This window comes from Pseudochaenichthys georgianus, chromosome 20, assembly GCF_902827115.2.
Source record: "Pseudochaenichthys georgianus chromosome 20, fPseGeo1.2, whole genome shotgun sequence".
Taxonomy (NCBI): Eukaryota; Metazoa; Chordata; class Actinopteri; order Perciformes; family Channichthyidae; genus Pseudochaenichthys; species Pseudochaenichthys georgianus.
In genome coordinates, this window is record NC_047522.1 from 2,423,305 (window position 1) to 2,449,955 (window position 26,651).

General features: G+C 43.0%; 1 protein-coding gene across 1 annotated transcript in view; it reads right to left on the minus strand.

Annotated features, from left to right (window-relative positions):
• Window positions 1-26,651, minus strand: part of cntnap2a (contactin associated protein 2a) — a 365,546-nt gene that overhangs the window by 46,223 nt on the left and 292,672 nt on the right. The window contains exon 17 of the mRNA XM_071206976.1: window positions 26,062-26,651. This exon is cut by the window's right edge and continues 945 nt beyond it. Within this exon, the coding sequence (XP_071063077.1) occupies window positions 26,062-26,651 (590 nt within the window). The remainder of the gene's footprint in view (window positions 1-26,061) is intronic.

Below are 26,651 nucleotides of genomic sequence, written 5' to 3' on the forward strand. Positions count from 1 at the left end.
ACGTTCCTGTGATGGAAAATATTAACACGGCCATGGTCAACGTCAGATTTATTTCTAGAGCGCTTTTAAAAGGATGTTTTTAAAAAATCTGACGTCACCGTATTTTCCTTTTGAAAAAAACAAACAAGCACGTAATTCATGATGAACTGTAAACTGTTATTGCATGTTTGCGGTGGCATGTGTGAGTTCCCAGCTAGACATTTGTGTTACCATTCATTGTTCTAGGAATGTTTTCAGCGGGACGTTTTATTTTGGTTCCCAGAATGTTCTTCTGAAAGGTAGGATAACGTTCTCTAAAAACATTCTTAACATTTTTGGTGATAACTTTCTTAAGATGTATGAACGCATTGAGACAATGAATAGGACGTATACAAACGAATTTGCAATATCAATAGTACATGGGTGTTATTATAGAAAATGCACTCTACTATACAATGCAGAATATAGTTTCACACAGATTGCCGTAAAACATGTTGAATACAGAAGTAAAACAAAATTAAAACATTTGAAGGTGTAGAAGACTTTCTGCTTTGTCCCGAAGCTAACGGTTCTCAATGGTAATCTCATTAATCTTAACTAATCTGAATTGTTTACCTCCGATGAAGCACTCACATGCACTTATAATCACACTAAGGTTTGTAGGCCAACAGTATTCATAATATCATGTGTGTGAAATATCAGAAAATAATCACACTTTTTTCTGACTTTAGAGGTTGTGTCTCGTATGTAGGTTCTAACTGTTGGATAAGCTATCTGGCCGTGTGTGTGAGGGCTGCGTATAAACAGTGTCCGCTGGTGTATGCATAGTGGATACAAATCGTTATTGCACCCTTTAGATTTGAGACCGACAGACTGGACCGACTGTCACTGCCCGTCCCTGAAACCCCTGTTAGTGTGTGTATGTGTTTGTTTCTACTGTGTGTCTCCCCCCCCCCCCCCCCCACACCTGCAACCTGCTCATCAGCCACACTATGAAAGCCTGCAGCCTGCACTCATTCCCTGCCGGATTGCGTGCCGCTCTAGCTTTTTACCAGCATATTCTTCATATTCAACTTTGCCTGCTTTTGCCTCACACTGATTTTTATGTCTCTCCCAGGAGGAATCCAAGGCCTTCCACACTCCCAAGACCAGCCAGGCCTCTCTACCCACCCCGGAACAACTGTTTCCCCCTGCCGCCATAACCAACCTCCACTCCCAGCTCCCCTTTTCTAATAAACAAATGTTACTTTCACAGCTGATTCCGAGTCATCCTTTTACACGTGTTAATAGTGAAATTCCAATAGTTAAGTATCAACATCATCCTAATGACACAGTGGTCAGCCCACTTACCCAGGAATTTTGAGTTGAACAATTACAGGAATATTATGTCTCTGTTCTAATAATGTAAACATATTTTAGTAAATTGTTACCACAGAACATTTGCATGGTATCCTTCTCTAAAATAATAACATTCTGGCCACATAAACAAATCCAACTTGCAGCTGGAAACGTTTTAAGAACAGTAGGGCATAATGTTCTAACAAGGTTATCACCAAACATTTTAAGAACGTTATCCTACCTTTCAGAAGAACGTTCTGGGAACCAAAAGAAAACTTCCCGCTGCAAACATTCCTAGAACAATGAATGTAACATTCTCATTCTGTCACATGTTTTTAGAACCACAAATGTCTAGCTGGGTAAGACATAAAAGGAGTGCAACATACAGCAATAAATAATCCAAGTGACACAGTGGTGCGAGGAATAAGTAAACTTTGCACACAAACTGTCTTTGAGTTAGAAACACTTTCAAGACATCATCTATTTCTGTTAGTGTGTTAAGTTTACAGCTGATGGGGGTTTTACCAACACGAGGTCACACATGTCAACTCCAGGGAGTCACGACTCCACAAACAGCTGTCAGTCAAACGCTGTGATGACTGACAGAGCAAACACACGTCGCCTAGTACTGGGATACATTATAAGAATCAGCAAGGGTTGACATATAAGGGAGGGGTGTGTAGGAATGGGTTCATGCAAATGCAGTCACATCTTAACAGGAACAAGCCTTGGTAACTCAAACGAGTAGGAACAAAATCAAAATAGGTCAAAACGCTGTCGGTGTGTGATGCCGGATAAAGGGTAAACGTATTTAGACTGAATTTAGTATGTATGCAATTATTACTGCCTGACAGCTTATGTCAAATTACACACCCATGTATGTTTCTAATTTACAACTGACTTGTTTTCAAAATGCAGTTGCTTCTAGTTTCCTCCTCTTGCCCTGTGTTTTGGTACACACCACATTTTAATGAGAAAGCTTTCGGCTCCTCACCATGTTGTTTTCCGACTTTGTGTCCGAGTACTTTTTAGGCTCTAGAGCAGGGCTGTCAAACTCAAATACACAGTGGGCCAACATTACAAAATGGGTACTAGTGGAGGGCCGGACTTGTTCAATATTTATTGCAAAACGTATTGAAATGAACTTATTGCACATATTAAACCTGGAACTAATAAAGCTTACATTATTGCCTATAAAAACAACATTAAACATTAAATAATGAGTTGCATTCATTTCTTATGGCTCTATCTGCAGCTTCTCCAGAGGCATTTCGTATGAGTACATTTCTCCTCAGGCCAACAACAGCTTCAACAAAACTATTGCCCTCAAAGAACAAAACAAACATGCCCTGTTGTCGTGAGAGAAAAGTGCAGAAGGAAGCATCCATTGAACTCAGGTTGCTGCTCTGTGATGCTAGCTCAGATACTTGGCATCTCATCTCGGGCGTAAGGTCATCAATGTTTGGGGTCAGGCTCTGAGCTGAGGAGACCCTCAGGATGGAGTGAAGGTGTGCGGGTCAGATCTAATAGGAATTAAACATTATCCTGCGGGCCGAAATTAAATCCACCAAGGGCCTGATTTGGCCCCCGGGCCTTGAGTTTGACACATGTGCTCTATGCCAGGGGTTCCCAACCTTTATTGTGCCAAGGACCGGCAGATCCATTAAAAAGAAAAATCGCGGACCGGTTGTCAATTTTAACTGATTTGAATATTTACTCACCAGCAGGTAGCAACAGAGGCTAATTGTATGTATAGCCTGAACAAATACTAGAACAATATGCATCCAAAACATATTAATGTTTAAAAAAGAACCGGTGTCGTTTTTTGGTTTTTCGGGAAAACGGAAAACCAAAAAACCGACGTTATTCAGTTTTAAACCAAAACGGGAAAACAGATAAATCAACGTTTTGGTTTTGTTTGTATGATTTACGGATAATCCAGTGATGGGAAAACGAGGAGAAGGCGCATTATGAAGGAGGTGTGTGTGTGTGTGTGTGTGTGTGTGTGTGTGTGTGTGTGTGTGTGTGTGTTTGTGTGTGTGTGTGTGTGTGTGTGTGTGTGTGTGTGTGTGTGTGTGTGTGTGTGTGTGACACAGGCATTTGTTTTCAGAAGATATTATGATAGTGTCGTTCGTTCCGGTGCACGTGCGACAGCATTTAGCACTACATCGAGATTAAGATTAAACTAATTTATTTTGGGAACTCCCGCATATAGGCTACCTATGGAGTTAGCCAGATGTGTGTAAATTACTGTTCATGGTCATTTGAAATGCCGGTGTCGGACAGACACGCACACACCGAAAACACAGAGCTGAGCAGAGCACGCACGCGACACACACACACACACACACACACCAACACACACACACACACACACACACACACACACACACACACACACACACACACACACACACACACACACACACACACACACACACACACACACACACACACACACACACACACACACACACACACACACACACACACACACACACACACACACACACACACACACACACACATGGGGGGCGCCTTGGTGACTGGACATCTCCTTCATAAAACTAATAAAAAGGGGAGTAATCGGGCAGTTCGATGTGTGTAGAGATGTGTGCAGAGGTGTGTGTGGTTAACACGTAGCAGCCTGCAGTCACTCGCTGTTCTGATGAAGGTAAACACAGCGAAGGCGGTGCGTAAAAAGGCACATCTTTACCCGCTGGTGCTTTACTTCTCAGAGGCGGAGTTACACGTCCTCCTGATGATGCCTGCAGCCATTTCATGAAGTGAAGGAGGTTTTCCTTCTATAAAACAGCTGCGGGCAGCAGATACCGTGAGAGTCCCGGACATGAATTCATAGATCAAGGCAGACTGGTTTACTCTCCTGTTTTGCCAATCCGGTGCTTAAACAAATAGCTCTAAACCCCTGGCCGACATGTCCTTAAAATGAAATCCGAAATATATCTCAAATGATGTATGCACTGCCATTTCCCCACATAAACATAACAGTTTGCAATCAAACAGTTGTCTCCTGTGCGCTCCTCTTCCTACTTGGAGCACCGGTAACTTTCTCGTGCGCACGAGAGGCTGAGACCAGGCTGAGCCGCCGAATCCCTCGGAACATCATAAAAGCCATTTTCAACTCTTTGCTGGTGAAAGATTAACCAGGCTGCTGGATGAAATAATATGACTGATATAGGTGCGAAAATTAAACACTTTTTGAAAAAAATATTATGATAAAATATTTGTATATATTTATAATTCTGCAAATATTACGATAAACTCACAGCTATTTCGCAGCCCGGCAGTAACACCTACCAGTAACAACCGGGGGTTGGGAACCCCTGCTCTAGGGCATCCCTGCTTCAGCATATACTGTAGACCAAAACTTCATCCTAAATAACAATATACACACAAAATCTAACTCAAAACATTGAGGTGTCTTAATTGTCATCTGTTCACTTGGTTCATTTAAAGAAAGTAAAATCTGCTCTTTCAATTGATTTACTAGCCTTGTATGTCATGATACAACAACGTATACAACATATTTGAGATGTAACAGATGATGCAATGTACTCGGCATCTTGCTTCAAACGACCAAAGGATGCTTTAAACCAAAAGTGCCATCTTACAGTTTCCTTTTTTGACATATTTAATCCAATAAATAACCCGATGATATGAGAATAACTGCAGTGTTTACTGTAACTGCTGCTAGGTATTATAAAAAGACATGCATGACATACAGTGATGTCCCCATATGCTGAACCTCAGTGTAATGATCGCCTCCATTCACTCTCCAATCTGTTTTTTATGGTATTAGCCATTTAGCTCCAGCCTTGGCGCGAAGCACTTCAGCCACTCGGTGGATTACAGTGATGCATCAAGGTGCCTTTAGCAAAATGAAAATGTAATTCTGCGAACGCTCGAGGAAAAAACAAGATGAGGGTTCAGGAACCATCGCTTGTTGGAACATGATCACTGGCTGCTAATGGGGAGTTGTCCCGAAGCGAAGACGTTCCCAGATGGCCGAGCGCCTGTCATAATTCCTGGAGGTCATTCCGGGAATACCGTTCGAAGATAAGATCACGAGCGTTAGAGGTCTCCTCAGGGTACGGAGGCAACCTTGTCAGCGCAATATCACCCTCTGATGTATTTTAATCAAGGCGTACATGCGTAGACACAACCAAATTAATACAGCCGTGATTCCCACACTGGGGCATACAGCTGACAGTGATAGAGTTAAACACTATTGGCAGTCCCAACCATTATTGGCAGAGTGTGGGAGTCTGTAAAAGCTGCAGGTAATGGGTAATGAAGGTGGGGTTAATTAAAAAATAATTAGCTGTGGGTTATCCATGAATCATCCAGAGTTATATCATGAAGCTTCATCGGAGGTAAACAATTCAGATTAGTTAAGATTAATGAGATTACCATTGAGAACCGTTAGCTTCGGGACAAAGCAGAAAGTCTTCTACACCTTCAAATGTTTTAATTTTGTTTTACTTCTGTATTCAACATGTTTTACGGCAATCTGTGTGAAACTATATTCTGCATTGTATAGTAGAGTGCATTTTCTATAATAACACCCATGTACTATTGATATTGCAGAGTCTGTAAGAACTGGTGGTAAAGCAGAATGAAGCAGGGTTGATTACAAATAATTAGCTTTGGGTTACCCATGAATCATGCATAATTAATAAGCAGTTGGATGAACCTCCATTAGAGGTAAACACAACATTTCAGATTAGTTAAGATTAATCAGTTTGCCATTGAGACTCATTAGCAGCTGGACAAAACAAAAGGTCTCCTACACTTTATTTATGATTCTATATTGTATTCAACATGTCTTAGTGGTGCACGATAATTATCGGCTAGATAATTATCGGTCCGATATTAGGAATTATGACGTCATCCCGATAAAACCGATAAAGGTATTAATAGCCCCGATAATATACAATATATCTTTTGGGTAAAAAAAAAGAAAAAGATCCTGCGGTGTGGGTGGATTGGAATGAGGGGCGCTTGTTTTTCACTCAGCTCCTCCCGTTTTGCCAGTACTGTGGTATTAGTGGTTTAGGAAGTTTTTCACAAATCCAGCGCTCCCTAACTCATGCCTGGCTGTGACGTAAATGGCGTGCGGCCGTGAAGCCAGGACAGTAAACAAACATGTCGTCGGTAGTATGGGACTATTTCAAAGTTTCAGAGTGAGATAGTTCGCTTGCTATCTGTATTAACAGATGCAGAAGTTCCACGAGGAGGGAAAAAGGCAACGAGCTATAATACTTCCAACCTGATCAGTCACCTGAAACATCGCCATCGCTACGATGGTGTGTTCAAAGCGTACGAAGACGCCTGCGCTGCTAAACTAGCGGCGAATCCAAAGCCAGCTGCAAAGGCACCCAATAGAGTCTGTCTGCAGACCGCAGCAAGGAGGCGTTTCCTATAGGGGCGTTTCCTATAGGGGCGTTTCCTATAGTGAACGACGGGAGCCGACTCTCGCCCGCGAACGAGACGTTTTTTGTTTTGTTTTTGCGGAGGGATCTAGATCGGCATGAAGGCACATTATGCAATGTGCAATGTGGACATTATCCCGCTTATTACACATGGCCACATTCTCAACAAAGTAACGACATGACTCCCAATAATAATTGAAATGCTTTTATGGATTTAGAAAAAGATTTTATTGATTTAAAAAATAGTCTTTTGTATTGATTTAAATTGACATGCATCCGCTAAGAAAAGTAGTCCGTTGTTACTGTTTGAACTAACGTAACAAGGGCAGGAACTGCTTCTATAGTGTTTTTGAGGAGCTTTTTGATTACAGATTTGAAAACATCGTTGCTTGCTTTAAAAGTAGCACAATTCATTATGTCAAACCTTGAAAGATATCCCTGCCCTAATGCCAAAAGTAACTGGCAACTGAATATATGTCGCCGTAGCTATGATGTCTATGTCTGGACCGCTGCGTAAAAAGGAGGGTTTCTGACCCATTACTTCCCTTCTTACTTCTATAAGAATAAAACACGGAGGACGGAGATCTCTTTTTGTCCCCCTCTTCTCCCCGCTGCAGCCTAGCAGCTGATCTCAAAGCACGCTCCCCTCTCCTGCAGGGAGAAAAACTATATTTATATACTTTATATAGGTTGATACAGTAGCCCCTTTTTTAAAATAGTTTTTATAGGTGTTGCCATCTGTTTTGTGTAGCGTGGTTCTACAAGCAAGTCAATGCATTCATTGGGTGGTATCAGAGTGTTACACGGGTCTGTAAATGCAATGAAAACAATTGGCCACAGCAAATAATTTATATTAAACATGTAATTTTTACTTTTGAATACTTTAGTACAAAGGATGTCTTGAATAATTTAAGTGATATATGTGTACACATATAAATAATTAGTCAAAACAGCGCTACATTTGATTTAATTAAAAGGTATAATATGTGGTAAACTGAAGAGCCCTTTGGGAGCCGAAAGAGCCGGCTCTTCTTGGTGAGCCAAATGATCCGGCTCAGCAAGAAGAGCCGGAATTCCCATCACTAGAACAATGACTTCTTCTGCGAGGATTTATAAAAGCAGCTGGATAAAAAAAGTTAGGAAACGCCCCTATAGGAAACGCCCCTATAGGAAACGCCTCCTTGCTGCGGTCTGCAGCCAGACCCATCTCAAGGCACCGGGGCTTTTACCTATCGACGAGGCTTTTGAAAAAGGCAAGAAGTTTATTTGGGAAAATAAATATGGTCACTTTGAAGAGAAAAACTGTTCGTGGCTTTGTTTTGTTCATAGTAGTAATGCTCATGTCATTTGCTCACTACTAGTCTCTTTTTTACCACCAGGTGTGCAAAAACTACAGATACATTTAATATATATATATATTATATTGTTATCGGTATCGGTCTTGAGAAGCAGGAAGTTATCGGTATTGGTTTCAAAAACCCAATATCGTGCATCCCTACTTACGGCATGAAATAATGATGTGTAAAGTTAGATTCTGCATTGTATAATAGAGAACAAATACATGAAAAAGTCAAATCAGCAACACTTTTCTATTGTAACCTCCATATATTATTGATATTACAATGGAGCTTTTAAACACTGTTGAAACTACAAACTATTAGTGAGTGTCTGAGACTGTAAAGGGTGGTGAAGGTAGAGTAAATGAAAAAATAATTAGCTGTGGGTTAACCATGAATAATAAGTGATATAATGAACCTTCATTCAAAGTAAACAAAACATCTGATTAGTTGAGATTAATCAGTTTATCATGGGATCCATCAGCTGCTGGACAAAACAAAACAAATGTCCTTCCTTCAAATGTGTTATATTACAAGCAGTGCTGGCCAAGGGCATGATTTTGTCATGAGCCCCCCCCCCCCCCAGGTTCGTACACAAACCTCCCAATTTTACAGCAATTTCATAGCAGTGACAGAGGCCATGTTGGGTATGCAGTATACAGAGACATACACTTAAACACACACACACACACACACACACACACACACACACACACACACACACACACACACACACACACACACACACACACACACACACACACACACACACACACACACACACACACACACACACACACACACACACACACACACACTGTGCAGTAAAATAATAGGAATATTCATCCTAATACACCAGGAGAAGAGTGTTTTTGGAGATGGAGTACAGAGGTAAGCAAAGGTGATGGACTGTCATGACCTTAATGATTGCTGGCAGTAAACAGAACTCATTTCAGGAAGTGAGAGAAAGAAACAGCGCATGCATTAATTGGACTCAGCGGTGATATAAGAAAAACAGAAATACTCATAAAACACCTCAGTGCAGGAGGGAGCAGAATAAAGCAGATTCCTTAACAAGGCTTGTACACAAACTAATGCTGCAGGTTGGTTTCCTTCTTCCACTGAATTCTCATTATACTTTCACTCTATGGCGGCTTCTGTGTGTGACGCCCACACTAACAAAGCCTCATGAATTCAGAGGTTTTGACCTGAGAGTACATGAGGCAGAAGTTTTCTACTTTAACTTAAAAATATAATAATTATTTTTATATTTGATGTTCTGCATTAGTCATCTATTTCAGTCACTGTGGGTTATTAGTTTGGCAATGTGGGTAACTATTCAACAAGACGATGGTGGTGATTTCAAACCAGCGGTAATGGCATTAATGTAGTATAATACGGTAGCCATGAAGGCTTTTTATTTGTATTTATAAAAAGAAAACATTTAAAGTAATATTAGATTTAAGGCAAACGATATGTAATATCTTTGTTTTTTTGTTATACTGCATGTAAACAAATAAGTATGCGTTTTGAAAAAAGTATATGTGTGGATAAACCAATTCAATAAATAATAATGAATTATTACAGCACATATTTTATTCCATTCTATCACATTGTAAATACTGCCATATTTTATTTGACTATACTGTATATTTTATTATTTTTAATGTTGTCATAGTTTTCCTATAAGAGCTCTCTATCTGTGTTTTTATTTTATTTTAGTTTTGCTTTTATGTATGCACCCCGACACCAAGTCAAATTCTTCGTACGTGTCAACCTACCTGGTAATAAACCTGATTCTGATTCTGTAGCCTTTATTTAACCAGGTGATTCTGAAAAGAACTTGGACTCGACATCTTCCTTCTCTCTTTGTGTCTCTGCCATGTTTTCACTACGAAGCAGTTATTGTTCCTTTTCTTCTTCTACTTGTTATTTGTGTTTTACTTTAACAGCATTGCCTTTTCCCTTTTCAGTTTTCTCTGCACCTCTGCAGTCCACCTGGCAGTGTGGAACACGGCCTCTCACTTTGGCCCAAATCCCTGCAATCTTTGTTGTTTTGTAAGTAAAGACACAAACCCATAAAGGCACTGGCACGCAAACACCTGCACAAATCCCAAATGCTATTTCTGACTGCTAGGGGAAGACGGGGGCTTATTGAGATGAAGGATGGGGCCTTGGGGGTGCCGACGTGGGCATGATTGTCTGCTCTGCCAGCCTCCTGTTCCCTGACACTCCACAGAAACTAAACCCCAGCAGCCACCGCAGCTAAGGGAGAGACAAAGAGAGAGCAGTATTTCTATTCTGTGCCTTTTGCAATTCATCACCTATCCTCTAAAGCCCTTGTCACACTGTCCCGACATGTACACCCGATGGACACACGAATATGGAATTGCGAATTTCGCACGAAGATGGCCCCGAACCACACACAAAGGCAACATTTACATTACATTTAAGACGTACAACTGCAACGAAAGTACCAAAAACAATTATGTTACAGTACTATGATACTGTACTGATATCTTCAGACTTTGTTCTTTACTTTATCCGTCTTTATATGTAGAAAATATTACGTTTTCTCCGTAATGTTGTTTCCATAGCAACAACAACTTCCTGTCAACTCTCCTTCAAAATAATATATTATATCCTTTTTAGTTTCACAGAACACAAATTGGGTTATTTACATAATATGTTTACATGATTTTGTTGTGCAATAAAACAACCCGATGAACACACGATAAAGGAAATGTTGATGTCTTTGATCGTAACATCGGGCCATTCGTGAGGGCATCTTAAGCCATCGTATGACCGCCGGTGGAGTTTCTCAGGCTCCGGCAGCAACTTCGTGAGCGGTGGCAAAATCTTTGGCATGCCAAAAAATTGCCGAAGGACCTTGCGAAGGTTCATTTTCGTGTTGAATTCGTGTGTCAATTTTGCCCTTCGTAAGGCCATCGTGAGGGCATCTTGTTATCCTCGGTGCCATCGGGCATTCGCCCCGATCAGAGTGAGGGCGAATGCACCGATGATAATACGAAGATGACACGATTTGACAAGATGCCCTCACGAGTGCCTTACGAAGTTGCCGCTCACGAAGTTGCTGCCGGAGCCTGAGAAACTCCACCGGCGGTCATACGAAGGCTTAAGATGCCCTCACGAATGGCCCGATGTTGCTACGATCACAGCCGAATTTGAACATTTCCTTTATCGTGTGTCCATCGGGTGTCCATTTCGGGACAGTGTGACAGGGGCTTAACGGAAACCGAGCAGTTCAGCTCCCTGGAAGGAAAACGGGGATTCTTCAACCAACTGGCTGAGAAAGTAAGTAAGGGAGTGGTTGGAAAAGTTAGATCATTACTGCAGAACGGCTTAAGATGGATATGAGGGTGAGAAGAGCATAGATGAGTCATGAACTTATTGAAACAAAACATTTTATCTGGAGAAACGCCTCGTCGTGCAAAAGTCGCACTTGGCACTTAAAAAGCTGCTAATCTATTTCATCATGCTATGTTAGCAAGTACTGCTGTAATGTGAGTGTGAGTGACACATTACAGATGCTTCTCTAACAATATCCATCATCAGTAACTTCATTTCATGCATCATTATAATTTTTATACAGCCCTGTTAGGCTTATTACTTTTATTTTCTACACGAGAAGACAGTGCCAAGATGCATCTTACTTTGTCTAAACTGCTCCATTGATATGGCACTTTGAGCAGCAGACAATTATCCCTTTAAATAGAGTGTACCCACGGCACCTCTTAGTAACACAGTGTCAAAGGAAATACGCCAAGCAATGACTTATAGAAAAAAGTTGGATAGCTTCGGCTACTCAATCGGGTTATTTCACACAGACCCTTTAAAGTAACAGACAGAGGGGGGAAAGAAGAGCGATTAAAACTCGACACAGAGACAGGCGGGTGGAAATCGGAACATTTTGAGGCGCAGATACAGGAAGGCTGAACAACAAAGCAAATTCCACTCTTGGTGTTGGCAATCGTCACACTACGTTATGTGATGCTGTTAGCTCGCCTGTGTTATTGTACTGGAAGCAGTGTTGGGCCGCGAGCACTGCATAGGCAGGAGCTTCTGCGAGCCACAGGGAGAGAAGGCTAAATGACAGATGATACACAGATTTAAACACCACAGGGTGGCCCAAGGCAAGCTGGGAGCCACAGAGAAGTACCCTTATACGGTAACACAGATACCGCAAGTGCATACTCAAACAGATAAACTCCGAGGGACTCGCATATTAAGTATTCATGCGCACATGCTGCCGTGCAAGCACACACACTCAGACACACTGGCTGTTTCTCATTTTAGGGGCCGCTTCCTTTGAGATCTGCATTTCAACAAGGCTCCTCCATATGTGGCCTTATTTTTGCACACTTTTGGAAGACAATAGCCAGTGTATCCTTCAGGGGCTTCTGACTCTTCAAGTAGATCGACTGCTCAAAGGAACAATTAGTTTGGATCAGGCTGCAACCTCCAGTTCGAAAAAGTCAAAGAGAAAAGTTTTATGTCTTGCATTTTTTTTCGGATATCCAGCAGGGGGCGAATCCTGTGGTTGCAAGAAGAAGCCCAATTGTATTGAAGTCTATGAGAAAACGACCTTACGTTTTACTTGATTTATTACCTCAGGAAATATTTTTAGCATGACAAGACGGTCTTAAAGGCTAGTTTAAAGTCTTATTCATGAATTAAGTATGCCAATTTTGAATCAAACAGTACATTTTAGGGTGGGGGCACCTTGTTGTCACTTTGCTGTTTAAAAATGTAACAGCGTGTATCAGTTCATGATGTTTATTCTTACATTTCAGTTCAGTGTTTTGTTGTACTTTGCTCCATATTCTCCTGTCACTCTGTCACTGCTGGGTTAAGATGGCAAGTGGCCAAAGTGCTAAAACACAAACCAACGGCTGGCCTCACTGACTAAGTAGTCCCCTTCTTTATACAATCTATGGTTCTGGTTAGGGTTGCCAGAAACTGACCATGATCAAAATCGATTATTCGGCAGCCCTGGCGAATAATAATTTTGGTTGAAACTAAGCCAGAAAAAAACAAAAAACATAAATAATAAAAAAAAAAAATATAAATAAAATCGATTTTTAAAAATAATATTCGATTATGGAGACTGTAGCGAATATTCGAATAATCGCTGGCATCCCTAGTTCTGGTATCTACAAGATGCTATGATGAATGAGCATCTCGTGAAGAGGAGCCCCCGATCATACATGACGTCTTTTGAAGGAGTTGACCCTTACTCTGTTACCACCACATTGACCTTTACACGCACAGAGGTGGTTAGATATCGTGCTGGGAATCTAATCTGAGTTTTTAACCCACCACCTGGCAAGTCTTCTCGTGCACCCTGAAAATGGATTGTGATAATTTCACAACTGCCTTGGAAGAGAAGGTCAGGAGGAGACATCAGTAGCTCTGTGACCTCCTGCAGAGGAGCACAGCAGGAGGAGAGACTCACTAACACACACTTCTGAACACCCTCTCATGTTCCTCCTCTCTCTGTATTTTATTGAATGTGTATTCAACCTTCCTTTCACTCCATTTTCACAGTCTGTGTTTTTAATCTTCGGGCTTCATAAAACGCATGCACACAAACACGACACTTTTTGACACGGGTGAAAGCTTTGTGGCAATAACAAGTCCTGTTGTGGCGCCTATTGTAAGTGTGCAATGTCTCTGACAAGAAGGACAATAAAAGACTGATGGCTTCACATTGAGGCAGAACGGATGACGATTGACACGGCATTGCAGAGTCTCCAGCTGTAATCATTCTCAGAGATGTGATGGTGTGCTATTTTCCACTCCATAAGACACAGAAAACCACCGTGTACCAAACAATGCACTCACAATGAGAAGTTTGAAGGTCCCTGCTCAAATTACAATCCAACTGAAAGCGAAAGCATTACAAAAAAACAACCTCTGCACCATATTTCTCTGCAGCTGTGAAAAGCTCCGTTTGTGAGAAGGAAGAGAGACAATGAGGCGGTGACACACAAGTGGAGAGGAAAGATTTTAGTGTGACGAAAGGGAAACATAAACGGAAAGAAAAATAAAAGAAGAAAGCAGGAGCTCGTTTATATCGGACAAAGACAAAAGAAAAATATTTTTCATTTAAATTGTACAAACATGAGTTAGACAAAATCAGCGCAATAGTTCACACTGCGGTACCTTTCCCACAAAGGTTCATGCGAACTTAGTTCATGATCGCGTTCACACCAAAAAGAGCCGGTACTAAAAGTAGTTCATGCGAACCTTTTTACCCGCTCGAAAGTCCCTGCTCGAGAGCAGGGACTTTCGAACGGCTCTTTTTTGAGAAAAGAGCTATATTCCTGATTGGCTGGGCGGATTGCAAACCACGCCCCGTAAAACTCCCAAAAAGTTTTGTGAAGCCGCCATTTTATTATCCTCGCATTAGCATTATTAGCATTAGCATTAGCCCAGCGCAGAAACGCAGAGAGACTAACTTATGGCAGCACAAAAGAAAACATGGGAGCGGTGGAGATGAGGAGGTGTCGGCATTCTGGCGATTTACTCGGAAGGCTTCAGGAGAAGCTGCTGGGACTCCCAGCAGCTTCTACTGAAGCCTTCCCCAACTCCGGGGACTTCCGGCCGGGGACTTTGGGCGGCAGTATACGCCGTAAAGTGGTTTGCGGCCTGCCAGTAAACCCAAAGCAGAAGAAGAAGAAGTGACGTCAGCGGCTTCATTTGCCTAATCCACCCCCAGGGACTTTTTCTGGTGTGAACGCGATCTGTACTTAGTTCATGCGAACTAAAGAGTTCGCATGAACTAAGTTCGCATGAACCTTTGTGGGAAAAGTACCGCAGTGTGAACGCGGCTAATGTTGATCGATGAAAGGTGACCGAACATACAGCTCCAAACACCATTCGACTCTGAACGTAGCTTTTAAGTAATATATCAAGTTTCATTCTTACGCTTAACTTCTCTTTTTCAAAGAAGTTGGATTCTATCTTATTATTTGCAAACTTATAATAGATTGGATTTGTGATTATTCAGAGGCTGGAGCCACATTACGAGCCGCTGCCGTGGGGACGTTCTGAGGCTGGGAACTGCGGGATGTGACTTGCATAAAACGATGAGCTCACCGCGGGGGGCCTTTTAATTTGTGATGAACACATTTGCCTGGATTAAGCCCCTTGAATTTCTCATTTTGTGTAATTTTGGACATCGGGCGCTCAGCACTCTGATTGGACTCACATCTTAAGAAGTGAACAGCTGTCCTGGGTCGACACGGACCTACGTGGGTGAAAGAGCGCCCACACATGGCATCAAAGTCTTTCTCCTGTAATTGGATGGGATTAGTCTGGGCTGAGAAAAGCAGCCCTAAACATGGCTGAGCCACGGACACAATTTCCATAATTCAAAACCGCAGGGGTTTGTAATGAGAGAGAGTTTGAAAAGAGAATAACAAAAGGGATGGGTTTAGCTAGGCTGGATCCAGGTAATCAACAAGACACGGACGAGCTTGATATCGCTGTCAGAGATAATTGGTCTTGTAGATTTCATGAAAGAAATAGCATCTGGCAATTAGATGTTTGATATTGTGTAGCAGGAGGTGATGGTCAGTGGGACTCCTTAATAGAACAAGGCAGATACACGGAGGGCAGAGGAGATGTGTAGCTGTGCAGCCAAGAGAATCAGTTAGCTCAACTGGTTGGTGCCATCTCTCATTATTGTTGTTGTCTTTCAGCTGCAACTTCGTCCACATGCACAGCACCAGAGCAACCACTTTGCAGAGCAAGTTTGTCACAGTTTAACCGTAAACAAATACATTCGCAACGAGAATGCAAGCGTCAGTTTATAGTTGACAGTATATGATGTATTTTACATGGCAGGCTGCTCAGTAGTGATTTCGTCTGATGTCGAGGCGGAATGTGAAGGCATGCCAGAGGTCAGCTGGCCTTCAGATGTTTCCCCCGCAGAGCGCAGGAGATGTAAAACATTTGATCAGCCAATCTTTCTGGGCGTCTTTGAGGTTGACTCTGTGCGCCAGGAACCTCGGGCTGGTCTTCTAGAACCAGCTCGACATCAGCAGATGTTCCACCATCGCAAACCCGTTACCGTGTACATCTCGAGTACGGCGTCTTCGATTGATGTGAACTCCCTTTACACGAAGAAAAGTCCATTTATATACCGTGATAACCCAGGCCAGGAGAGAAATACATTATCTGTGCCAGGATTAACTTGGCAACCCCTTATATTAAATACATCTTTTACTCAAGTGCAAGGCCTACTCAGTCATCCTGCTAACTATTGGTGTCCCAGTGAAGGTTGAGGTGCAAGTGTGTGAGGAGCACCCACTGCAATGCATCACTCAGGGACGAGCACATCTAAATTGAAAAGGGCTGCCATCTTTGTCGGGTCAATGCACAGTGTGTGTGTGTGTGTGTGTGTGTGGTGTGTGTGTGTGTGTGTGTGTGTGTGTGTGTGTGTGTGTGTGTGTGAGAGACAGCGAGACAGGATGACAGCACAGAGTGAAACTGCATGTGGAGCACTTTCTTGAGCAATGGAGTGCATCTGCACGAAAGGCAGGTTGACATTCGTGGGAATCCTTTTAGTGTGACACACGTGTAAATTGCCTTTCACAGGGCGACATGAATCAAAAAGGACTATGCAGGTATGGCCTTTCTCTCCCACGCGCTATTCTTTTCTCAGATACGTCTTCAAAAAAAGACATGAGCCCTTCAACGCTCTGCTCCTTCTCTTGCCTCGCTGCTGGTGTCACTGTGTCTGTGACTATGTGTGTGACTATGTGTGTGTGACTGTGTGTGTGTGTTGCCTCCTGACAAAAGCAGCTCTCGACAAGCCGCTCCTGCCCCATCTCAACCCGTCTTATCCGCTAACATCGTGATCCATCACGCTGTGGTTGATTGGACCCCCTCCCCGACATCGCCCCCCTTCCCATCTTCACCTCCGCCCTTCAAGCTTCCTCCCTGACCCGATCTTTCTTTCCTCCTCACTCGCCCTCCTCTCCTCATCACGCTCTCTTATGTCCCTCGCTCTGTGTGCCGCCCCACCCGTCTGCGCTCCATTTCCACCTCGCTCCCTCTCTTCTCCCTCTTCGAGTGTTTATCTCGCTGCCCGCGCTCCAGTCATCCAGGCAGAGAGGGGAGAGACAGAGAGCGCTCTCCCCCGGGTTGGTGACCCTTGTCAGTGGACAAACTGCCCACTGCTGCTTGCCTACACAGCTGGAAAATGAAGGACTTGTGGGGTTGGGAAGGTTCAGTGTGTCTGGGTGGGTGTGTGTGTGTGTGTGCGTGTGTGTGTGTGTGCACGTGCGTGTGATACTCAAAGATTGGACTGTGGGAAACAAAGAGGTGCAGACAGATCGGTGTGTGTGAGAGAATTAGGTTGTGTGAGTGTGTGTGAGCGATCAGGTTAAACAGTCTTGTTTCGAGAGGGAACTCGCTGCAGATAGTGGTGTGTGTCCAGCTGTTACTTCTTCTAATGGTTTAACGAGTATTACAACATTCCTCCAACTCACTTCTCACTTCACCTCTCTTGGTGTCTCTCTTCCACAACCGCCTGTTGGCGTACGACCGCACGACTAATAGGCACACAGACTAAAAAGCACAAAAGCATTTAACTTCCCGCTCTAATTTGGTTCCCATTGTTGCGTTAACACTTCGACAATCAACTGCTGTTTGTAATTTATGAAGGTATTAACTTCAAAGCTGTGCCCACCTTCTGTTGTTGGTGCATAACATTACTGAGGTTCTTTCATCGTAATCCAAATCAATTGCCCTTTGGGACTGTTGAAAACACTGAGGCGAGGTACTTTGTTAGTCTGTTCTCAGGGCGCTTTAACAAAATGCCTTTCTAGGTGTGGTTGAATTAAATGATAACAAACAAACTCCACTTTTTGTTTGAAAACCATCAAAAGTCAAGGCAAGCTTTAAAAGCTGACGTGTTCAATACACATTTTCTGCCAGGTGTTCTCATATCATAGGTAGTTCCTGAAACTATTAGACAATCACATGAATACCACATCTTTTAATTGGAAATTGAGAACAATGCTAAAAAGGACAGGGAGGCTGTGGCTCAGTGGATAGTGCGCTGAGCTTTGAATCAGTTCGAGTCCCACTGCAGTCAGCATATCGTTGTGTCCCTGAGACACTTCGCCCCAAAGTGCTCCTGTGGGGATTGTCCACAGTACTGAGTATGTAAGTCGCTCTGGATAAAAGCGTCTAACAAGTGACATGTAATGTAATGTCAAGAAACTCAAATTGACATTGGATTGAATCTCAGATCACGGAGTGAACTTTCTGAAGTGCAAGCAAATGCAATATTCATCCATCTGTTTGATATATGTGTTCACGATAGCCTCCGTACTATGACTCAGAGCCCACATCCAGGAGGCATGTGTATACGCGGCATGCATGGATTTGCATATCTTCAGAGAGGAAAAAACACTTTTATACAGATCAAATGTTCCTTACATGACAATCCTGCTCTATCGCTCCTTAACAAAGGGCAAGTTCCAATTGTAATGCAGGTTAGACAGGTGCCAAACCAAAGAGGTGGGCACTGTCATACATACATAAGGGCTTTGTCAAGTTGACGGTAAATCTGCCTTTTGTTGATACTCAGGAAGACGTCATATGTACCAGCACTCAGGAATCACGGCTGTGTGTACAAACAGCAGTATGACACATGACCGATGTACACAAACACACACACACACACACACACACACACACACACACACACACACACACACACACACACACACACACACACACACAAACAATTGGAGCTGAGTAATTACAACAGAATGGCACATTGGTACACTAACATTCGATAAGACAAACATCGTGAATATTCATTAGTTTGTTTACGCTCCCTGTGTGGAAAACAAGACCGAAAACCGCTCCACAGAGATGCGTCGTTGTCACGAAACAACACAATCTGACACAGGAAGGAACACACACACACACATACACACACACCATGTATACATCACTTCAGGGGACATTACATTGACTTACATGCATTTCCTGGAGACTTATCCTAAACCTAACCAAGTCTTCACCCTAAAATTAATGATTCCCTTATGAGGACCTCCAATTTGTCCCCATAAGGGAAGCCAGTCCCCACACGTGACTATGTAAACAGATTTAGGTCCCCACAAGTATAGTGATGCTAGACCACACACACACACACACACGCACGCACGCACACACGCACGCACGCACGCACGCACGCACGCACGCACGCACACACACACACAAACACACACACACACACACACACACACACACACACACTCAGTAAAACTTTGCATCTTCTCCAACTCTCCCTAACTTTCCCTGGGTTCTTTTGAAAGCCCCTCAAGGTCAAGTCGGATAATCACCTCCCCGCCCCGTGATGCTTCATTAGCACCACTCAGTGATATTTCCTCTGTTCTCTTCCTGCTGTTTTTCCAATTGGTCTAATCTCTCTGTGCCCCAATATCCCGCTGTAATCCGAGCGCCGCGTTCAAACTGCCTCCAGTGATCGCCGCGTACACACTCACAGACGCTAATAAACCGTGCACTTGCAGATGCAGACACTCCGCTGCATGCATAAACACCGCTGACACTGGAAATGCTTCATAATATATATGCGTGTGAGAAGCGGACGCAGGTAAAGAAAAAGGCAGTGAGACCATTAGTATGCAAATGCATGTCTTCATAACGGAGCAGGATCCTCGTGCCTGAGTAATCCATCACCGACACCCCTGTGTTTGATGATCAGTTTGTGGTCACAGCTCGCCGTGCATCTGTTGTCCCCGGCAACCTTGGGGAGGACAAATGCAGAGGCGAGGAAGTGCCAAAGAAAAGCTTTCAGGATGGAGATCAACCCCTCAGTTTGTCACAAATGAGAAGACAACATAATGATTATTCCTCACGCGAGCAGTTTCCATTTTTCCATTTGCCTTATATCTTTCCGCCAGGCGGGGGCCATATGGTGTTGGGGGGGGGTGCAGGGGGGGGGGGGGGGTGCACGTGAGAGGCAGCAAGTACAGCTCAGAAAATCCCATTAAGGAGGATATGTATGGGTTAGCTGTGGTATTCAAGGCTTTCTGGGACATTAGTACCGACATATCTTTCAATGTCAGAGCAAGCGGCAGAAACAACCTAATATCCGTCTCTTCTCCCTCTTTACTCGTTTCTTTCCTTCTCGGTCACTCCACATCAATCTCTGACTCTCTTCTCATCACGATGCTGCTGCAACACGCATCCTTTTCCTTCGTCCTTCTCTCGGTTGCTCTCGAGTTGGACACAAGTGTGAGTTAGGCTCAGTGTAATTGCTGTCCATCTCTGAGGTTTGATCGGCTTTCCCACAATGACGTCTGTGCTTAAAAGCAGCCACATAGTGAAATCTTAAATCTGTCAAATAGGGCTGCACGATTTTGGGAAAAAATCTAATTGCGATTTTTCTGACAAATATTGCGATTGCGATATTTATTTTTAAGCGACCCAACGGAAGTGTATTGTAAAATGCGGCCATAACTCCGGCTAGGAAGGTCGTATCAACGTGCTCCCGTCTCTAGCACCCCCGCAGCCCGAGCTACGAGTGAAAAAACTAAACTTACATGAAACTTCTGATGGGTTGCTTTAAAGTCGAGCTTCAGTTTAAGATTCACCCCGTAATAGAAACACGTGATGGAGCAGTACTAACCTGACTCAGATGGTTGGTTTCACCAAAGCATCTAAAGATCCATTGGAAGCCATTTGGAAAGGGCAGGCACCTTCAAAAGCACTTGGCAGGTGATTGGATCAATCTGTCTATCACCTTCTATCATGGGCCACTTCTGATTGATTAACAATGGCTGGTACATGTGGAGCACAGCACTTCTGATTGGTGTGGATGACTGACACACAAGAAGAAAAAAAAAAAATTGTAAAAAAAAAAAAAAGTTACAAAAAATCGCAGGCTTTACAATTTGATAATCGCATCATTTCAAATCGCGATTTCGATTTAAAATCGATTAATCGTTCAGCCCTACTGTCAAATAAACAAATAACATGCTTCAACATGTCTCAACCTGTGGAAGGAGTAGACAATGAATCAATCTCAATTATGATACGTGTACGACTGCAGGTGATTGATTTGTTCACAGTTGGCAAGTTAAAAAAACATCCAACATGAACACACTTGCTGCTGAGTCTGATAGAGTCCACTAAATGTCAACGTTTTTTTCTTGACTCTAACCTGATTTCATTATTTTACCACGATTTCAAAACAAAATGGGGGTTCTGTCACACTCAGACATTACCTACTGCACAAATGAGGTGAAATGTAATGAAGACATCTATTATTAACACTGCAGACCACATAGTTCCCACTGCAGAAACAATAGCACTAAAGAAAATGCAATTATAAAGACAGCACAAAGACACTTTGGAGCATTGCTTGTATGTGACAGTCTGTAATAATATTGGCTGCTCATGATACAACATGTCCTCTGAAGGGTGTGACCTGTGTTGGTGAGAGGACCTTCAGGGATGTGCTGCGAGATCAGTAAGTGAAGAGAAATGTAAAAGTAAGTTGAGCCGAGCAACAAAACAACATTATTGAGGCAAGCGGTTGCAAGCCTCCGAAAGCTCTACAATCAAACCTACTGTGCAAAAACACTTGTCGAGAAACCCAGAATGATTACATTCAGGCAGACTGTAGAATGCAACCTCTTTGGACAATGTATATACTTATTGAAAACAAGCTACAAAATGTAATACCTTGAAAATGCCGTTTAATACTTTTTAGTACTTTTTAATAGCCTTAATTTTCGCTTAATTGATTTATCAACTTGTAATACTTTTTAACACCCCGCGGACACCCTGATATACAACTGACTTACAATTCAAAAGGATCTGACAGGTTCATTTAAAAGAAATCTTCGTATGGAGTATTTATCAAAACATATTTATTTTTCAGGCTGAATTTAATAAATGAAGGTGGTGATGAACAATTTCCTTCAACTTTAACTCACATTAATCTGTACTAAAAAAAGACACACCCGGCGGAATCATTTCACATCAAGTTAATGAGATTCATTCGCTAACAGCTCTGTCTTATCTTTAAAGGTCAGGTCTGTAGCTGAAGTAGCTCAACACCATGCACGATTAAAAGATCCAGGATGACACATTAGCTAAATCCACCAAAAACCTGTTATTCAGAAACTGTTGGGAATGACTTTGACTGAATCCCACGAGAAGGGAAAGTGGCACACACACACACACACACACACACACACACACACACACACACACACACACACACACACACACACACACACACACACACACACACACACACACACACACATACCATGTATACATCACTTCAGGGGACATTACATTGATTTACATGCATTTCCTGGAGACTTATCCTAACCTTAACCAAAACCAACACATGCCTAACCCTAACCCTAACCCTAACCCTAACCCTAACCCTAATCCTAATCCTAATCCTAACCAAGTCTTCACCCTAAAATTAATGATCCCCCTCATGGGGACCTCTGATTTGTCCGCATAAGGGAGGCGAGTCCCCACACGTGACTGTGTAAACAGATTTAGGTCCCCACAAGTATAGTAATGCTAGGCCACACGCACGCACACACGCACACACACACACACACACACACACACACACACACACACACACACACACACACACACACACACACACACACACACACACACACACACACACACACACACACACACACACACACACACACCTCTATAGATGTATCGGCATACAATGCATGTATTACAATGCTCAATGTATGTGGTCCATCAGCCAGAGTGCTTATGAAACACGCACACACACCATTATCAGCATCAATGAATGCAGGATTGGAAATTCTTCTTGAAGGATGTGAAGCCGGAGCGATACCACATGTTGTTCGTTAGATCTGTCTGAGAGCTCTCTTGCATTAATGTGTGTATGTGTTGTATGTGTGTGTGTATCTGTGTGTGTGTGGTGCATTTATATATGTTGTGCCTGAGGCCAACCCTACAGCACAGAACATTTCATAGAATAAAAGACGGAGAGTAGACATGCTGTATGTGGAAGATGGAGGATAGATAACAGGAAGAAGAGTAAGAGAGAAGCCGCAGAAAGAAAACAGAAAGAAAGAAGTAACAAAAGGTAAAGACATGCTTTGTGTAACTTTACTGAGAAGATGTTACATTTGTTGTTGTCCTCGTTGATACGTCTGATCCTCGGTGAGTGCTTTAGAATAACCCTCGGATTTCTGAGAATCCAAGAGACATTTGAGACATAAGAGCACAGCATCTACTTGTTTGCTCTTTCTAGAAACATCTAGAATGTCTGCTTTTGTGTGCAGCTCACACTCTCCAAATATGTTATGAGGTGAAGAACACACTCTCACCCCGGCTGACACTCACGTGACCTGCCTTTACTTCAGTCCCAGAACGCCATTAGCCAGTTTAATGTTGAACAGTAATGCTCACAATGGCAGTAACAAAACAACATTAGCACATGATGACTATGTGCCGAGTGCTGGGTAGGGATAATGGACTCTCGTGTATGCTCTTCTTATTGAGTGATGTCTAATTTGAACAGGAAAAAAATATACTTGCTTCAGCTGTTTGAAGATGCTCCGAAACAATAGATTGTAATCAGGACTGCGATGTGCAGCATTGCATTACAACAGGTAAAACACTTTTGAATTTACATATTTGAATTGCATGTATAAATCTTTAACATCGCACGGAGGTTAAAGTGAGAACATTTTAAATTATGCTCATGTCAATCACTCCTGTGCGAGCAGCTGTTATGGAAACTGTACAAGTAGAAGTATTGCTCCAACTATAAACTCCAACTATGAACACTTAAGTATTATTACAGTTAAGTATCTGAAGGGTAAAATGATAATAAATTAAATTAAGATGCAGTATTAATAATCTTACCCTTTTCATGTATTATGGATTTGAATTTAAAAATGAATTAAAGACTTAGATCAGAAGTTACAGAATGATAAGTGGACTAAAGTTTACAATAACAATATTTCAACGTCAATTATCTTAAGCCTGTGTGTGACTGTTCTTAATAAAGCGCTTTGTCATTGAACAGCATGTGGATGCTAATGCTAAGAGCGCTAGGAGAACTTTCTTTTTCTGATGTTGACTTTCTGTCTTCAGATATCTCAGTATATCTCAAGTGCTCCGTTCTTATTGGCAGTGTTCAAGTTTCCGTTCTAATGCATTTATAGTGAATGAGAACTTCAAAAGGAGCTTTTACGTGTGAGCGTGAACCCGTTTACCTCGAGCTAAATGTAACAGAGAGCGACGGACACCTTTTGATCTCTGGCTCAAACAGGTGTCAGCTTCCAGAGTTGCAGGTACGTCACACACATGTCTCTCACACGGAAACACACGTGTTAACTAGCACTACACATTTCTTATGATATTTAATGAATAACTCTTAAAATAGAGTCTTACTGTTTGCGTGAAAACACTTCCAGTGATGTGTTTAAAATGTTTGGAGAAGTCTGTTCAAGTCTGTACTAAAGGGAATATGAACACGTTTCAATTCCACGATGGCTACTTATTATCTCTGCTTCTGTTCAAGCACAATTTGAGTATTTGACATGCTGGATGAATGCTACAGCCAGTGGGCAGCAGGCATGAAAAGCTCAGTCTATGGCAATGCCAACACACACACACACACACACACACACACACACACACACACACACACACACACACACACACACACACACACACACACACACACACACACACACACACACACACACACACACACACTGAGACATAGAGACTTTGACAACTACACAAGTAAACACATACCACCAGCCTTAGCAGCAGCTGGTGTTGTCCTTAAAAAGTTACCACACACACGCACGCACACATACACACACACACACACACACACACACACACACCACACACACACACACACACACACACACACACACACACACACACACACACACACACACACACACACACACAGAGATATCCATCAGACATTAACACAGTTCAGTTTCCATAGACATTAGGAAACGTTGTTGCATGATATCATACGAACTGTTGTTTGCAGTGACACAAAATGGCCGTAACTCATATGTGACATTAAGAGACTGTGTGCGAATTTGACAAACTCAATAAAAGAGAGGGAGAAATAAATACCAAGGAAGAAAAAGTGTAACCGAGGAAGTAAAAGGTAAGAAGAGAGACATGGTGCCCTTGCAAACACCTTATTACTCCTACTTAATGTACTGTAACATGTTCTCCTTCCTCTCTCTCGTCACCTGTGAGCTGTAAGTGTTGCACTCAGATAGACGACAAGACACACGACTCTGTCAACACAACATATGACGACATTATCCCAGGCAATGACGCGTCACCGCGGCAACAGCAGTCAGTGAGCATGCACATTATGGGATGTGAATCAAAATGGCTTCGCTGTGACGGATCACCCTTTGTCGCTCTTTTCCGCTAACAGTCTTTCTAACAAAACACAACTTTGTCACTTAAAAGAAAAATCCCACACACACACACGAAGTAGAGTAGAAGTGTAAAGTAGTATACAATGGAAAAACTCCTAAAAATAACGCTTAAGTACAGTAATTGAAAAGTACTTTGTTAAATGCCGTCATTGTTGTTCCCCACCTCAAGTATCTGCAGTTCTAATCTTATCTGAAAGGCTGTGGAAAGGTTTCAGGCTGATTTCCTCCATTAATTTGCTGTTCTATATCAAGCCTAACTTTACACACGTGCCTCCAGCGCCTCTTATCAACTCAGTGAGCCCCTCAGCTCCCCTGCCTGTAATGGGTGGGGGGCAAGAAGCCGCCTGCAACCTTCAACGGAGGCAACTTCTCATCATTTGAGGCGAGGAAAGATAGAGGAGATACTTGAACGTTAATTAGCATGTTGTCTACAGGGGGTGAGGAGAGGGAAGACGGACACAGGGGTGAGGAGAGGGAAGACGGACACAGGGGTGAGGAGAGGGAAGACGGACACAGGGGTGAGGAGAGGGAAGACGGACACAGGGGTGAGGAGAGGGAAGACGGACACATGGGTGAGGAGAGGGAAGACGGACACAGGGGTGAGGAGAGGGAAGACGGACACAGGGGGTGAGGAGAGGGAAGACGGACACAGGGGTGAGGAGAGGGAAGACGGACACAGGGGTGAGGAGAGGGAAGACGGACACAGGGGTGAGGAGAGGGAAGACGGACACAGGGGTGAGGAGAGGGAAGACGGACACATGGGTGAGGAGAGGGAAGACGGACACAGGGGTGAGGAGAGGGAAGACGGACACAGGGGGTGAGGAGAGGGAAGACGGACACAGGGGTGAGGAGAGGGAAGACGGGACACAGGGGTGAGGAGAGGGAAGACGGACACAGGGGTGAGGAGAGGGAAGACGGACACCAGTGAGGAGAGGGAAGACGGACACAGTGAGGAGAGGGAAGACTGACACAGGGGTGAGGAGAGGGAAGACGGACACAGGGGTGAGGAGAGGGAAGACGGA